The sequence below is a fragment of the Dinoponera quadriceps genome, unplaced genomic scaffold (assembly GCF_001313825.1).
Source record: "Dinoponera quadriceps isolate SergipeBrazil2010 unplaced genomic scaffold, ASM131382v1 scaffold616, whole genome shotgun sequence".
Classification (NCBI taxonomy): domain Eukaryota; kingdom Metazoa; phylum Arthropoda; class Insecta; order Hymenoptera; family Formicidae; genus Dinoponera; species Dinoponera quadriceps.
Genome location: NW_014555184.1, coordinates 2076936 through 2093613, shown reverse-complemented (window position 1 = coordinate 2093613; position 16678 = coordinate 2076936). Strand labels below are relative to the sequence as shown.

Genomic DNA, 16678 nt, shown 5'->3' with positions numbered 1-16678 from the left:
TGTACTCAAAGAAATCAACACGGAGATGATGAAACTCACAGGTTCGTATTTATTTGTGCCTTACAGTATAAATTATGTGTACGATAAATAATTGTTATGAATAAATAGCTTCTTTTACAATTAAAAAGCAGAACCCGAAAGGAAAGAAATATTCTACTCGGAGGATCAATCCCGAATGCGGGAATAAATGTCTTCGCCGGTAATATTCGAGCTACGTTTTACGTTTCCCGTTGTTGAGATTACTCGCAATTTATGAGGCGGCTGAAAATGATGTGCAATCGCACGCAATTCACATCACGACGGCGATTTGCGGAGATCAACTTTCGTCCAAGTCTTCCATCGGGAACGGCTTTGGCGGCGGTTTCTTGTACTTGAAGCCCGCGATCTTCTTTCGCGTCTCTTCGGGCATTTGCTTATCCATTAATTCAAGCAACCGTATTTTCTGCGCTATCTCCTGCTGTATTATCGGCTGATACTTCTTCTCCATCCCGAGGCTCTCCATGTCGTTCAAAAAGTCCATTCTCTCCTGAATCGCTTCGACCACTGTGAAAAACAAGGCGAAACACGATCGCGTGTGTTGTCGGCGACACGCTCCGAATTCATCTCACGTTCTACGTTCCCGAGAAAAGTTTTCCACACACACAGATGATATAATTATATATTAAGTGGTAGTATATATATACAATTATATGATTATATATAAATGCATGTATTAATATATAATTATACATGAGAAATTTGTTCCCCCCTCTCCGAGTTTTCGCGATATCTTGACGTTATTTCATTATGACTTACGCTCGTTTAGGGGATCCACGCCCTCAGGTATTGCTGGTGGCTCTCGTCTGGCTCGGTGAAGGATCTTGGGACCATGAGGGGTCTCAGGAATATCCTTGCCGAAAGCCATCATGCAAGCTAAGTGACGTTTCTGCTTGTCCTTGTTGGCTATTTGTGAGAAAACGAAAATTGAACCATGTTGTTTTGCATGTTTTGTATTCTCGAGTAACCCTTTTAAGGCCATAAATATTTTTTACTTAGGAACTTTTTTAAGTGCTATTTTCCTTTCAAAACTATCTGAAAATCTTGGGGAGAAATCGTTAAAAAAAAATGTTTCTCTTACGTGGGTCTCGAAGACTATCACTTAGAGTTGCCATAGAAAATGAATTTTTTTAATTCCCTGAATTTTTCATGTTTTCTAGACGACAGTGAAGAATTTTTCATGAATATGTAATCTTAAATATTAACGTTTAGAAGCAGGGATTTCAGAAAGATAATTTATATTATTAGGAGCAATTTAAATTTAAATAAACCTAGAAGTTTAGCAACAGCATGATATAATGCAAGTTCAAGCCAACCAAAAATAAATGAGTATTGGAAAAAAATACAGTTAAGACGGAGAAAGGCGATTGAAACGCCGAATAAAACTTGCCAATCACATTCTACTATTCTCTTCACGGTCGAAGAATAATCGACTGTGATTGGTCACTTCTCTTACTGCTTCAGTTTTTCTATGTGCCACGATCTTAATACATAAAAGATGATTTGTAAAGTGCTGAGCAAATTTTGGTCGCATTTGACTGTAAATGTTAGATATATTATTTTTAAAAAATGATAAATACTCTTTATAATAAGAATTCGAAATTCCAAACTCTTTTATATCTTTCCCTGAACTTTTCTAGGTTTTCCCTGACCAATTTAAGTTTCCATGACTCTTCTCGGTTTTTCAGATCTGTAGCAACTATGTATCACAATATCTGATCATCACGATTGTGATGCTTGGGGCTTAAAGGGACGAGCAATATGTGAAGAATTGTTCGTCATTTTTACGTAAAGGCGCTGTTCTCCTGAATTGCTCCCTCTCGTAAGCGCCGCTGCTGATAATCGTGTCCTGCGAGCGTCTCCTCCAGGCACTCGGCGCTTTAACCTGTCGGGCAAAGCACCACGGGAATATCAAACCGTTTTTTCACCGTGTTTCTCCGCAGTATGTCACGATATTTACGCAATAATGTTCGCTCGTCTTATTATCAGCGTCCTTGGTTTTCTTCCGATCGATGGACGGCGGTAAAGACTCGCCCTTGTCTACGGCCTCCTGAATCGTTTTCCTTTGCAACATTGTTAACTTAGATTCCTCCATTAACACTAACGTTTAAAATTGCCAGACGTTAAGATTGAATTCCAAGTGGCATAGGAGAGAAAAACTCGAATCTCCCGTCGAGCCGCTCAACGGAACGTCCGATGTAACTTAATAATGCGGCCGGCCTAGTTATTTACTCACGCTTAATTAGATTTCGAGTGTCCTCGCTGTACTTCGCTCTCGGGGGGTTGTGAATCGCGCCCACCCCGAGACCGACCTTCTGGTACTTTCGATCCATTGATTCTCGCCGAAGGTCCCGGCGAAGGTCCCGCCGACGGGCTTTCGAGGATTACGCGCGTACGATTGCGTCAATTGCCGAATGAACTGTCGTGAACGAGCTACGTCTCGCCGAAGCGACAATCACGCACACGCTCATCCATCCCACCCTCGGCTAATCTAACGCCGTAACGAGGCGCGTCGCGTTTCTATGACTACTCGGGAAGATGACTCAACTCGATCGAACTAACTTTCAAATCGGAATTCGACATCGCGAGCTATTTGACCCGCAACGAACGGACGTGCGATAACTTCGACGGCGGTTCATAAGCGGGCCCTCTTTTCACCTCACGATTCAAATCCCGTCGGGAACCCATACGCTCATCGAACATCCCCAGTAAACAAGAAATTATTAACACAGTGTTATTTAGATGATGATATTTTATAACATGTAAAATATGATATTTTATAACATGTAACGTTTTTCAATATATAGTTCTTAATATTATGTACATTAAAAATTATAGATTTGAAAACATGTTATAAAACATTATGGTAATAAACTAACTTTGTAATAAATTATATATATATATTTTTTTTTTTGAATATATATATATATATATATATATATATATATATAATATTTGAAAACGTAACGTAAAAATATTTTGTAACGTTTAATATTTAGGAATATTATGTTAAAATGTTTATAAAATCCATATAAAATAAACGTTTCAAAAGATTGATTTAATGCTTCTTATTTACTGGATTATCACTCTCACGATAATCAGGTCTCGGATTAAACACGATAATTGATCTAATTTTAAAAGCTCGGAAAAATCGGGTTTTTCCCAATTTTCTGCGCTTTTCGTTCGATTTCTCTCCGCACGAAACATTTCTTCCACGGATTCTTCTCGGTTCCCTTGCGCGGACAAAATTTGAAGAAGCGGTTCCTCGAAGCTATAATAATCCACATTTAATTAATCGTTCGTGTGGGAAAGCAAAGGGGAGATAAACGAGGTTGAGTCATTTATCGTCATTGACTCGTAATAATTAAACGCAATCACCATCGAGTCGTGGAGGAGGGGGAATGGGGGAGGGGGATTCAATTAAAGGAAAATACCGACGCTAAGCACCCAATCGGCTTGATCGACGTCGACAATGCGTATAAACAAACGATGATCAATTCGGAGCAGACGCAGCTCGAAGGATACGATGTAAACCGCGGCGCGCCTGCGTGGCCCGCGTCGAGCGACCCGGTAGCAAGCAAGGGTGTCGTTTGCCACCCTCGGTCACAGTCACCCTCTCGCGTTTTGCGCATCGCAGGCGCCTCGCCTCGTCACCGACCGAATTACGCATCACCGACCCGCGGCTTTTCGCGTTTTTCGCACGACAACACGACGAGAGCGCGCGCGCGCGCGCGCGCTCCCGCACTCTCTCGCGTGAATCCCGTCGCGCACGCCAACACGAAGACGGTGGCACGCGTCGCACGGGTCGTTCCATGTTTCGTTTTCGCGGCCAGCGAGAGTTATTGATTCCCATCGGGAACCGCGCGACCGTCCGGCCATTCGCCAACACTCGCAGAGCACACCTGCCGACGACGACGCGCTTCACCTACTTTCGCACCCACTTCTGTTTCTTCTTTCCCGTCGGTACCGACGTGAAGTGTGCTGCAGTAATAATCGACTAGTACGATTTATGCGAAGTGATAACACGTATACCTATATAGGATGAAGCGATGATTATCATCACTTTGGGTATGACTTTGGTTATGAGCAAGGCAAAATTTATCGAATAAATTACAATGCTACTAATGGCCATGATCCACCTTCAGTAAATATCTCTTTTTTCACCTGTATCTAGTTAAGAGAATCTTCCTGTTTCTCGAAGATAATTGCACAATTAATTACACAAAGTGGTGATAGTTACCGTCGTGCCACCCTGTATATATAGGTGATTTATGTAAACAATGTGTGGACGCGAATATTTTAGGACCTTATTCGAGGAATTAGAGAGAACCGACTCGCGTTAATCCGCAACAGCCAACATGAAGATCGTACTGTTGAACAACTTTCTGCACTTCTTCAACCTGAAGCAGGGAACGGTGCTGATCGCGATACTACAATTGGTAAAACTCCTGCAGCATGAGTCTAGTGCCCGTGTGTTTTCTTGAGAGTAATCCCGGTGAATCTTGCGCAGTTCATAACCGGATTCACCCTGATATTCTTCGTCCTGGCGATGGCGCACGCGATAGGGATTCAGGAGATGGTGGTGAGAGACACCGAGGACGCCCTCGAGAGGGAGGCTTTGGAGGAGATCTCGTCGAACCACCTCAACACGAAAAGAATGGACCTTGCGCATCACAACGCAACTGGTTATTCACAGAAATATTTGCACTCAGTAGCACAAAGAGATCTCATTGCACGCTAAAGAAAAGGGCGGAAATAAGATAGAAACGATCATCCCCCTCGTTAATCATCGGTAGTTGTCGCAATTTTCACGACAAGACGATCTTTGCGTATTTGCAGAAACGGTATATTCCATGTATTGCGGCCTCGTCATGGCGATAATCCACTTCATCAGCACGATCATGCTTCTATACGGGACCCTGACGGTAATTCGAATCGTTGGAAGAGCTAACAATCAAGGCGCCCGGGGTTTGTTTCTTCTACGGCCTGTGCTTTATTTTCAGAATAATCGTCACTGTATGACACCCTGGATGGTGGTCATGATGATCATCATATCGTCTCTCGTGATCTCGCTATTCTTGGTAGGCGAGAATTGTCCCTTCATCGCTATCTTAGGCGGAAGAGCGAATTTTTACGAACGTAAGTCAACGTCACGACGACGAAAGTCGCGTAATGAAACCCCCCCCCCCCCCGGGGGGGGGCTAATTTTCTCGATCATTTGTCCTGTAGTAACCAACGCAAGGTGAAATTGCGCGAAGAAGCTAAACTAACGGTTTTAATTCGTTAATTTTTTTTGAAAAATCTAATTAATAATGACGATTTGTTAATTCACCTTTTTCTGCAATTTTCCCTTACGTTGACTCTTATGGGGCTTATAATCAGCGCTGCCATTCAGTCACTTAAATCCTTTCGTCGCTTTTTCTTCACAAATCGTTAAAAAATTCACATATCATCCAAAATGGGTCACCTATAGTCACTTTTTTCCTAAGTTGCCGTTAAATTTGTAAAATATTGGCTTTCTATACAAGGTGTTCCTTAAGCACTTAGCTATACTCAAGGGGGGGGGGATTCTTTGGTTTATTTCAAGTAAAAAAGTTCATATAAATATACGTTTATATATATATTTTTTTTTTATTGCTGTTTTTGTTTTTGTGACTGGCACTTCAGATAGATTACCACACGTTTAAATTTGATTGAAAACACGTTGCATTTCAGAAACTAAGCCTCTTAGGTCACATGTTTATGTAAACTTTTTTATTTGAAATGAATCAAAGAATCGTCCCCTTGAGTACGGCTAGGTGCTTAAGGAACAACCTGTATATACTTTCGCCGTTTCTCCTAATAAAAATGCTCCAAAAACGTACTTGTATTTTATTGGTCATGCCTTTGGTTTTTCCTTGTTATGAAAATAATTCGTTACATGTAAAGTTATCGAAAGACAAACCTGGCAAGACCAAGAACAGGTGTTACTTTTTTGTTTAAATTACCTTAGTTATTCTCATAATTTGACAAAAAATGTCACTTTTGGTCACTATTTGGATGTTTGAGAAGTCTTTCTCGTCATTTGTTCTTTTCATGCCAAGTCAATGGTCACTTTTCTGCCAAGAAATATTCATTGTTTCGCTTTTTCCATTCCGACAACTGGATGGCAGCGCTGCTTATAATCTTCTCAAACAAAACGCTTCAGGCTATGTTATTTGATATATTTATGAAATTATCTCGCGTATAACGTCAGATATATCGTATCTGTTAACGAAGGCTAATATCCTCAGGTATGATCGTCCTCTGCGTGGTGGTCGCGAACTTCTATATCTGGTTTGTGGTGTACAGTACTTACAAAAGTCTGGAGACGAAGAGGGGACTCATGCATGAGGTGCACTGCGTGAAGAAAAAGTACGCAGTGCCCGCGTTGGAGATGTCGAAGGTGATCCCGACCTCGGCGAAGAAGCCCTTCGAAGTTTAAGGATATTGTCGTACCGAAAGTAGCAACGGAGAATTCGCGCGTTACAATGGTAGGAATGAGACCGGTGGTCTCGCGAAAGCGCAAGATCCAGCCGGAAGATCGTGCGCTTTCGGGCGAGTCGCACGCTCAGTCACGGTCGGGACGGTAATTTCGGAACGATTACGAAGTCGCAGGTGATACGAAGTAATATCGGCTCAAAAGGCGAGCAATCACGAAAAATCAGTGACGAACAGTCGGAACGAAAAGACAGTTCACCGTGGGAAGCTCAAGGGCAAAAATGGTCGCGTTTCAACGTTCCTTCTCTTTCGCTGGTGCATTCTATCGTGTGCACGGTAAAAAACATTGTGTACTTATGTTAAAACCGGCCCTTGTTAAAATGATCCTCGGTATATGATCTCATTTCAATACGACGCACACAGATTCTAACGCTGCGCTTAGGTCTTAATTGAGCAACTGCATGTCATCTATTGTATGCGCACACGTCGGCCTGTTCCGACGGGTAAAATTATTCACCGAAGTTAGTCTCACCGCTGATGCGAATGCGCACTTCTCTTCGCGCGCAAGACTGAATTTAATTTAACGTACGACACGAAACGAAACCCGGGAGATTCGCTTGATCGTCGTCGTTAGTCAATCATTCGATCGACCGATCAATCGGTCGTGACCCGTAAATAACGTAGCGCATCCTCGAATCGCGCAGATAATCGTCGGTAAAACGGAGCGGTTGTTTTGCGGGTGGCATTGATGAGTAATTTTATTTCGTATCTCAACCCAACTGGTTTGTGAAATTACAACCTTGTTATTTACGGCAATATCCCGATATAAAGTGTAGTCATCTCTTGTGTATATGTATATTAAATGTAAGGGGAAAACGTAAAAATAAAAAAAAAATTACAATAATCCAATAAGTATACATGTATATATGTATATGTTTATACATGGTGTATTCTCGGCTTATGAAACAAACGGGGACGAACGAGCGCGCATGTTCGTTGAATAGTCACGAAACGCAATGTACTTGCAATGATGATTTACATAAAGTCGTCGAGAAATTCTCGGATTTTTCGATGATGCGCGTCAAACGAAAGAAATACGTTTCTTTTGTATCTAGGAAAACACGTGATCCAGTAAGACAGGGTTGGCCGGAAAATTCCAATAAGCGGAAAACCCATGATAAATTCCAGTTCTAACTGTCTCGGACTCTATCTAGTGGAATAAACTGGCAAAAACTACAACTATAAAACTATAAAAAAGACTAATATATAATACTAAAATATATTTATGTAACTTTATGCAAAGAGATATTTCCGCTTTAATTAGTAAATCCTATCGATCGTTATGATTTAAGGAAAATCGAAACCAGTATGATAAAAAAGTCTGTTTTAATTAAAATTGACGTGTAAAATATGTGAAGTTCTTAAGACAAAAACTTGGAAGATATAAATGTCACTCGATTTTATATCAGTTTTTGGATTAATGGAGAAAAAACAATAGTATAATATTAAAAATTCTTGCCAGCATAAATCTGGTTTGCGTATACGTTTACTTTAACGTTATTACACCTTTGAGGATGCTGTTTCGGTCGTGGAATTTTACACATATTAATATTCCACAAGCAATACATTTCTGCCTATTAACGTTAACAATAGAACAGAATACAAAGCAAACGCCCATATAGCGTTTTTGTGTCTTCCTCCTGATACATTTTTCAAATTACTCATGTTAAATGATCTCACCAGCAAACAATAAAAGCGTAATAATTAACACATCTGTGTGAAAAGATTCATAGAAGTGTGAATATATGATCGTGCATGTTTTACTTGTTTTTTTACGTGCAGATTCTTGCGCGTGGAATCATAGCTAGGTCTTTTTAGGACTGCCTGTGAATTAGAATATCGATAAAAACGTTTTCTATTTATTTTATCGTTTATTCGTGATCAGTTTTTCTGGAAAATATCGATTTTCACCATTTATCCAAAAAATCCGGAATTTTGCCAACCCTGCAATAGGGACTAGTACGGTCAATTTCGACTATCCGGGCACGTGAATCTTTCAGTAACTGAGTAAACGTCAGGCTGAGTAAATTCCTGAAGAAAACTTAATTTCAGACGGCATTATCATCCGTATCGTTAGAAAAATCAATAACTTTATAACGTCTGAAATTAACCGTACTCTCAGTTACTGAAAGACTCGGGATGCCCGAATAATCGAACATGACAGCGCTGATATGGACACGTGATTTGCATTGCAAGGCTTTTCACGCAAGCGAGAACGAAATATGATCAGCTGTATCTCGGAGTCGCGATGATATTTATGGCCAACGTTTGATTTCTCAATTAATTGCGCAGCGTCCTTATCTAAAGTGTAAGAAAAAAGATGAGTATCACACGCCAACGAGTAACTCGCGATGTTCCCCGGCGGTAACGAGATGTCACCCGCGGACATTCCCTTCGTTTGTTGCGTTGAAAAAAAAAACTCGCTCCTCTGTATCGATAGGCGTCGGCGGTAGGTTCGTGTAACAGATTCGTTCGCGGACGCGATCTCCGTTTCGACGCGTTCGTTGGTGCGCTGGGCGTCCTACGACGCGTTTCTCGCAGCGCGTTAAACCTCTCATTGTCGACGTTTTCCGTTACAAGGAGACGAATCATCGCGACGTTTCGTCGTCGGTCACGCGTCTCCGTGCTCGCCGGAAAGCCGCGCACAACACATCAACGATATATCGGCATCACTAACAATCAATAGAACTCTTCGTTTGGTCCTCTATCATATATCGTCCGAAAGCGGACGTTTCTCATAGATCTGTATCCTCTGTAACGAATATCTCACCGAGTCGTATTCTCCATGAACAGCACGTGTGTCATTGCGCCCAGTAACCTCGATCTCTTCACTCGGCGGCCGGTGACAACTGACAACAACGAAGTAACACGAGAGAGAGAGGGAGAGTCGTCTCCGTGCGGTGCTCTTAATACCGGACCGCCGTCGTGTCCTCTAGTCACATTTTCTCGTCGGTCAGTTCGAGGAACTGTGCGTAAAAGTCTCTCGTGCATTCACCCTTGTTGTTGAATACGAACTTGTAATAACTACCGTCTGCGCATATCACTGCACAAGGGGACACAAAAGTGGTTCGTGAATGTGAGAGAGAGAGATTGTGCCGTGCGAAGACGGCGCTGGTGTAATTCGGAGCCCTGCAAATCGAGCCCCGATAGGATCCGGCCTGATTCATCATCGAATGTACTTTAACCCGGATCTAGTCCCTTGTTCACGATCTTGCTTTAAGATGTAAGCAGTAGTCAAACTGACCAACCATGGTCGTTCATTGGAAGAATAATCGATCGTGGTTGGTCAACTTGCTCGGTGCCTTACGTCTTACTGCATACTTACGGCGTTTGTAGACGGCTATTGCAGACGGTCCTTAACAGGTATAATAGATGTGGTGAGTCTTTAGCTTTTTGCTCTAAGCATTAAATAATAACGTACCTTCCAGCAAAAAGTAGAATAAACTAGCGTTATCAGACGTCGCAATTTCGAAGTTTTAAGTCGACATTTTTCGTTACGTTTTGGCAACGCTTTTTTTTTTCAGATATTATGTTACATTTTATTGCTTAAAGCAAAAGACTAAAGACCCATTGCACCTATTGTAGGTTCGGACTTAGCCTTTAGCAATGTCTTGAAGCCAGGTTGTATTTGACAGTGAACTATCGGGCCTCGATTGCAGGGCTCTCGCGTAATTACGAATCCAATTTTCATAGCTTACCTATGATACTATTGTTATCTTGGCCGAACGCGCACATGCACTGTGGCCCGCCCGGCACTTGAAACTTGCAGAAGCTCCAGCTCGAGCTGAAGTACTTTGGCAGGAACGTGGCGGACGCTAAGCTAGACTGGCGATTCAGCTTTTGATCTTCGACGGCGAACACATGCACGGTGCCGTGATCGCTGGCGACGCACAACCACGTGGAGTCGTGATTGAAGTTTATGCTGCGATGAAAGTCGCTTTACAAACGAGTCTCTCGTACCACGCGCTCGTACGCGCCTTGCATCGCGTCTTCTTACGTGCTTACCAATAAATGTTCGCGTGATTCGCTCCTCTCCTCAACTCGTTGATCATGTTGCCGTTTTGCGTATCGAATACCCTTATCAAAGTACCCTTCTCGGAGGCAGTGGCCAGTCTGGTGCCCTGCAGATTTAAAGCTATGCAAGATAAAGGCGTCTCGTGCGCTTCTATATTCAAGGGCTGCTTTTCGGTGTTGGCCAGATCTATAACTGAAATACGAGGATGTGGAGGTGACGCCGCGTTAATTAGATTCTGCCGACGGAGTCTCACCTTGAACGTGACCGTTCTTCCGACCGGGGAAGGCAAGTAGAGAGTTATTACTATTGGGGCATAAAACGCACAATCCACGTGGATTAGGGTTAGTCTCAAATACGTGCAACTGCTGTGGATTCTGTGTAAATGTGTAAACCTTTATAACGCCTTCTAACACTACCACTATCCTGTCCCTCCGCAATTTCACGCCTTTTACCGGCGCGTTAAATTCTAAGGTGATTACCGGCGTCTTCTTTATATCGTCCCATATCATAACTGCAATCACAAAGTATGATTGACATTGGTTCAGTGATGATTTCTATAGCATACGTGTATAAAATGTATACATGAAATGTAATTGAAGTAATGCTGCCACCCAGTCGCCGAAACAAAAAGAAACGAAATAGTGACTGCTTTTTGGCAGAAAAGATGATAAAAAGTAACCCCTCTGACATCAGAATAGTAATCAAAAGTGTGTCAAATTCTTAAAGTAACTAAAAGCATTTAAGCAGATAAATAACATTTACTTTATTTTTTCCAGGATTTATTTTTGGACAACTTAACATATAGCGAGTTTATCTCATAATATGGTTTGAAAATTCATAACAAGGAAAGATCAAGAGTATGAATGATACAAATACTTTCGAAGCAATTTTATTAAGGCAAAGATATATATAGAATACCCATATTTTACAAATTTAACGGCAGCTCAGGAGAAAAATGACTATAATGATCCATTTTGGACAATAGTAAATTTCTTATTGACTTGTCAAAAAAAAAAGTAATAAAAGATGACTCAAGCGACTGGACAGCAGCGCTGAAATAAATGGTCAGACTTTAGAAGCATATTCTACTCATCTTAAGCGTAAAAAGGGATTGTATAAACGCAGATCCGGAATTTCTTCCAAGATACAAACGCTTTTGATTTACAATGGGATGTCATGAGAAGTCTTTACGATAAAAATTCAGAATTTACTTCTAACGGAAGTAAAGTAATAAGAATATTTATCATTCCGGACATGGTAAACTTTTTCAGCAACCTTTTCTAGTCATCAATACGTCTGTACTCCACGAGGGAAGAGTCTCTGAATTCACTTGCAAATCTCTCTTCGCTTTTAAGATGAGTAGAATATACATTCCGAAAATTTGCTCACTTATCTCCGTCATATTCTGTATAAGAACCAACCTTTATTTGTGGGATACAGCGGTTTGGCTCCGCCGCCAACCAGTGCTAAATAATTACACCTGAAGAGCATCTCCACGTAGCCGAGACCCCCATCGCTGAAATCGTGCCTCTCTTTCTCCTTCAGCGGGTCACAATTGTACACCCTGAAGCCATTTTCCATGCCGCAAGCGAATAATCCTAAAAAAAACACACACACATATGAGAACATGTGAGTCGATGCACACGTGCACGTCAATGCATCATGTGCAAAAGAGCGATATCTTTATCTGCCAGCGTACACTTGCACGGTACATCCTTTTTCTTAGCAGTGCCGATCAGACTATCACAGTATTTTGTGATACACGCGTGCACGTATTAGCACGAACACAGAGGGATGCACGCGGCCACGACGGACTCACGCGTGTAGATACGCTATCAACGTGGAATTGTTTTCGACACACGACCATATGGCGTTTCTCGCAGGAAAGGAAGGAAGGAAGAAAGCAGAGGACGGAATAAACGAGCCCACCGATCTCTCTCGTGTCTTTCTTTATTATTGAATTTCACGCAAGAATCAGGACGGAGCGACACATTATTGATAGGCCATAGGTGGAGGTGGGCATTTCGTCGACACGATTTCGGATCAATTGTGCTCCGAGTGACGGGAGATCGTCCACGTCCTTCGGGAAGCGAGATGACCCGCGATGAATTAAGTAACGAGATCGTGATCTACGACGATCATAAGTCGCTCCGGATACGAACGCGCGAGAAGGAGGTTAGGAACGCCAAAAGAGAGAGGAAGAGAGAGAGAGAGAGAGAGCGAGAGCGAGCGAGTCGGCGACCCATGGAACACGCGGCTGGGAAGCGTCTTCAGGACACCGTGGTGTCGCGGGTCGCGTCAGACCGCGACCTCCAGGACGTGGAGGACGAGGTGCTAGGTTAGAAACGCAGTCGAAGCGGATCTGACAGCGCGCGCGAGTCGCGCTGTCAGAATCGCGCGGCCGAATCGCGCACGACGACATACCTTGGTCCTGGTTGAAACCGGCGTAGAGCAGGCCGTTGCCGTGCGGATTTCCCGCGGTCAGGTTCATCGTGGATCACTCGCTACTGAGGCACATCCGGACGGTCTCTCGCTCGCGCGTCTCGCGAAACACAGCCTCTCACATTCTCCTCGCCGGCAAGCTGTGTGACACTTTTTTCGCCTTAGCACTGTGAATCTGTGTGTATGTGTGTGTGTGTCGTGATCGCGAGTTTACGTGTGCCGATGTGTGCGACGTGCCCCGGATGGAGGGGAACGAGCGCCACGCTTGCGCGTTCACGAGAGTGTTAGCAGACGCGTCTCACCGCGATGTCGTCGCACACTGCCCTGCGCTTTCTCTCTTTTCAAGTAAAACCAGCGACAATGTTTCTCATCGGTGAACTCGATAAAAAATATCACACAAAGTCGTTAATCATTATCGATAATAGATTGATATATCTCGTCTAAAATGTCGTTCAGATAAACACATTTCAATATATCGTCCGTATCATGACTAGCGATATATGTTAAGGTGAGTCTTCATGCAACAAGCATTTTGTCAGTATAGAAAAGATTATCCGTCAAAGGTTGTTGAGAAATCGCGGCAATATTGTCGCGTTATCTATTGAATATCGCGACCAACAGAAGGTTAACCGAAAAGAGTTAGAAATTAATAATAATAATGATAATTTTAATAACGATAACTTTATTGGCCCCGAATAAAATAGGCAAGAGTAACATAATGCAAACGATTACACGAGAGTCGCGTGATCTACACACGCGTGCACGGTCCGTCCCTTTGCCGAGCCGCATGCGTCAGTCGTTTGACGTGGATCAGCTGATAGCGGCCATCGAGAGGGCGTTGCGCTCGAGCAACATGGCGGCGTGCATCGTCACTGTCCGCCGCTGCGATAGTTCGCTCGTCGTGTGTCCGTTCCGTACCGTGCAACGCGTTCCGATTCTTACGTACGCGACGTTACGCGTTCTTCAGAAAGGCTACGTACATCGCGTAACCGGCGCGTGGAGTCGCTGACAGACGTGAATTCCGCGACGAGCCAGGATTGCGAGCGAGCGAGCGAGCGATAACGCCAGCCGAATGCCAGATTGTTAGGTTATGTCGTCTAACCTGAGCTACGCCGGGATGAATAGTCTCTGCAGGAACGTGTCGAGGAGCGTGCACACCTCGTGCGCGCTGCTGAAAGAGACTCCGCAAAATCTGAAGGGCAAGAAGCACAGCTCGCAGCAGTGGCTGACGAGGCAGCTGCGGGATCCTTACGTGGAGAAGGCGAAGCAGGAGAAGTACCGGTGCAGGAGCGCGTTCAAGCTCTTGGAGATTCAAGAGCGCTTCAAGATTTTCAAGCCGGGCCAGAACGTCGTGGACTGCGGAGCGGCGCCGGGCAGTTGGACCCAGGTGGTGGTAAACGCGATCAATGCGCTGGGCAAGGCGGACGGTCCCGTCGGCAGGGCGTACGCGGTAGACAAGCTTCCGTTTTACCCGGTGGAGGGTGCGGTCACTTTGGGCAACATGGACTTCACGTCCGCCAAGACGCAGGATATGCTGCGCGAATCGATGCAGGGCGTCAAGGTGGACGTGGTGCTCTCTGACATGGCGCCGAACGCGAGCGGCGTGAGGGAGATCGACCACGACAATATAATACGCCTGGCGTACAGCGCGATGAAATTCGCGCTGCGGGTCAGCCAGCCGGGCGGCACGTTCGTCGTGAAGGTGTGGGACGGCAGGAAGTCGCAGCAGTTGGAGCAGGACCTCCTGAGGTTTTACAACAGGGTCAAGATAGTCAGGCCGGACGCCACGAGAGACGAGTCGACGGAGATGTTTCTCTTGGCCAGGGAATTCAAGGGACTCAAGACGCGGGTTGACACTAGTGCGACCGACGTCTCTTCCGCGAATTAACGGCGCGATTTTCTTTCTTTCCATGGTAGAAACTACTGAAATATAAGTGTACTGGAAGAGGCACTGCCAATTGACGCGTACGGGCGAGAAACATGCCTGAGATAGATGGATGTTTAAGGCAATCTATCTCTTACGCAGAAAAGAAAAAGTTAATCTATCTACAGATCAATGATGGGTATTCTCATATATATATAAGCAAGGATATTATAATATTCTTCGATCTTCAGTCTGAAATTGAGCGCAATACTCGCGTCAGTACAAATCCAATCGAATCAAGATGAAAAAGTCTTCTAAGGAAATTATAATATTCTTGCTTATGTGAGAATATCTATCGTTGATTGAAGACTAATTTTTTCCCGCGTACTTTCGCTTATCCCCTTCTAACGAGAGCGACGCATATATGCGCACTTCAAAGAGAGGATGTTCGAAAAGAAGTTGGCCCTACGTCTGTTTCATTTTTCCAAGTCTGGTGCTTTTTCCAATATGTCAATTTTAACGGTAGAAACGCGCGAGAATACGTGTAGAAAGCAGGCGGGTATTGTGAATGAATAAAGAAACGACGGAATATTTTTTTGGTATCATCGTATGCATCTTTTATAGCTCCCTCCGACTTCGTTATCTAACATAGGCGGCCTTGCACAACACGACAGAGATGCAATATACATCGATATATTTCGCTATAAATAATAATACAATAAGATTTGATATACAGTCAATGATTAATACGCAAATCGGGACGCTGCTTGTGTGTGTTATGTTGTGTGTGTGTGTGTGTGTGTGTGTGTGTGTGTGTGTGTGTGTGTGTGTGTGTGTGTGTGTTAACGCTTACACTTTCTTCATATATTATATGCTTAATACTCTATGCTATATATATACAATTCTCCGTAATAAAATTAATATGTACACGAATCGACATTCAGTATACGAGAGACATTACACACCACATTGAGAAACGCACGTAGAGCAGTAGAGTTACTGGCCGCACAATGTCAATTATCATAGAAACTTTCCGCCTCGTTGTGTCGCGTCGCGTTGCGCATTGTGTAACAGGATCGATCGAGGGGAAAAAATTAACAAGGAAACAATATCTCGAAACGTTTCGATGCTCGCCGCGACGACGGAGAAAGTGACGTCCGGTAGCGTCACTCGCCGCAACAAAGACCGCGACTTTCCCCGCCTTACACCTGTTGTCGCGGTATGCCGAGAGAGAACTCGCTGAGTCTAACCGCCGGGGGAATTTTGCGCGCACGAGCGTTAACAGGAATCGAGATGAGTATATCGTTGATTTCAGCGGGACAGTCGCGAGCGCCGCAACTGAAGCGTCCGTACTCTCTTTCCGTCCCTCTCATTATAGCGGTGCATCGAAAACGTTTTTACCGAAGTGCAGTCGTCTCGAGAATATAAGTAGGATGGTGCGAATAGTACAAGTGAATAACGACCGCGAAGGGCCATCGAGACTTTAGCGATTCTCGAGGACTATCGAGCGATTTCGACGGCTAGCTCGAGTCCCGTCTTCGAAGCGTCGACGTGAAACAACGATCGATTAGTCCGAATCTACAATGGGTGTAGTCAGAGTCTCCCTGCGGTAAAAGTTTCCGACTTCTGATTAGTCCGGTTCTTTATTTGGTAAAGAATAGCGGAACTGAGGATTGTCAATTAAATAGACTATTTATAAATGTTATTCTAAAATAAGAGACAAATAATGACGATAATGGAAACATTAATTTTGTTTTAAATGAGAAATCTACTTTTATAAATAGTATTGTATATAATAAGGT

At 43.6% G+C, this 16678-nt stretch overlaps 4 protein-coding genes across 7 annotated transcripts; 2 read left to right on the top strand and 2 right to left on the bottom strand.

Annotated features, from left to right (window-relative positions):
* Nucleotides 1-63: 63 nt before the first annotated feature.
* On the bottom strand, nt 64-2664 carry LOC106743231 (UPF0193 protein EVG1 homolog). Its single transcript, XM_014616871.1, has 5 exons — nt 2273-2664; nt 1997-2136; nt 1825-1921; nt 796-942; nt 64-543 (listed from the first exon to the last, which is right to left on the bottom strand). The coding sequence occupies exons 1-5, from the start codon at nt 2367-2369 to the stop codon at nt 317-319; spliced, it is 708 nt and encodes a 235-aa protein (XP_014472357.1). The 5' UTR covers nt 2370-2664; the 3' UTR covers nt 64-316.
* A 943-nt stretch (nt 2665-3607) lies between these two features.
* On the top strand, nt 3608-8974 carry LOC106743328. Of its 3 annotated transcripts, none has more exons than XM_014617057.1 (6): nt 3608-4052; nt 4340-4475; nt 4547-4721; nt 4876-4961; nt 5040-5175; nt 6309-6499. In XM_014617057.1, the coding sequence occupies exons 2-6, from the start codon at nt 4395-4397 to the stop codon at nt 6497-6499; spliced, it is 669 nt and encodes a 222-aa protein (XP_014472543.1). In that variant the 5' UTR covers nt 3608-4052; nt 4340-4394. The 3 variants fall into 3 exon arrangements, with proteins under 3 accessions (XP_014472543.1, XP_014472544.1, XP_014472545.1); XM_014617058.1 differs by having other exon boundaries at nt 3608-4104; XM_014617059.1 differs by having other exon boundaries at nt 3611-4036; nt 6309-8974.
* LOC106743326 (WD repeat domain phosphoinositide-interacting protein 3) lies at nt 7402-13260 on the bottom strand. 2 transcript variants are annotated; one of them, XM_014617054.1, is made up of 6 exons: nt 12995-13260; nt 11992-12168; nt 10824-11081; nt 10561-10762; nt 10254-10477; nt 7402-9598 (listed from the first exon to the last, which is right to left on the bottom strand). In XM_014617054.1, the coding sequence occupies exons 1-6, from the start codon at nt 13059-13061 to the stop codon at nt 9492-9494; spliced, it is 1035 nt and encodes a 344-aa protein (XP_014472540.1). In that variant the 5' UTR covers nt 13062-13260; the 3' UTR covers nt 7402-9491. The 2 variants fall into 2 exon arrangements, with proteins under 2 accessions (XP_014472540.1, XP_014472541.1); XM_014617055.1 differs by lacking the exon at nt 12995-13260 and adding an exon at nt 12270-12892.
* Nucleotides 13261-13708: 448 nt separating this feature from the next.
* On the top strand, nt 13709-15478 carry LOC106743327 (rRNA methyltransferase 2, mitochondrial). The gene has a single exon (XM_014617056.1). It carries the CDS (start codon nt 14103-14105, stop codon nt 14898-14900), a length of 798 nt encoding a protein of 265 aa, XP_014472542.1. The 5' UTR covers nt 13709-14102; the 3' UTR covers nt 14901-15478.
* The last annotated feature ends 1200 nt before the right edge of the window (nt 15479-16678 follow it).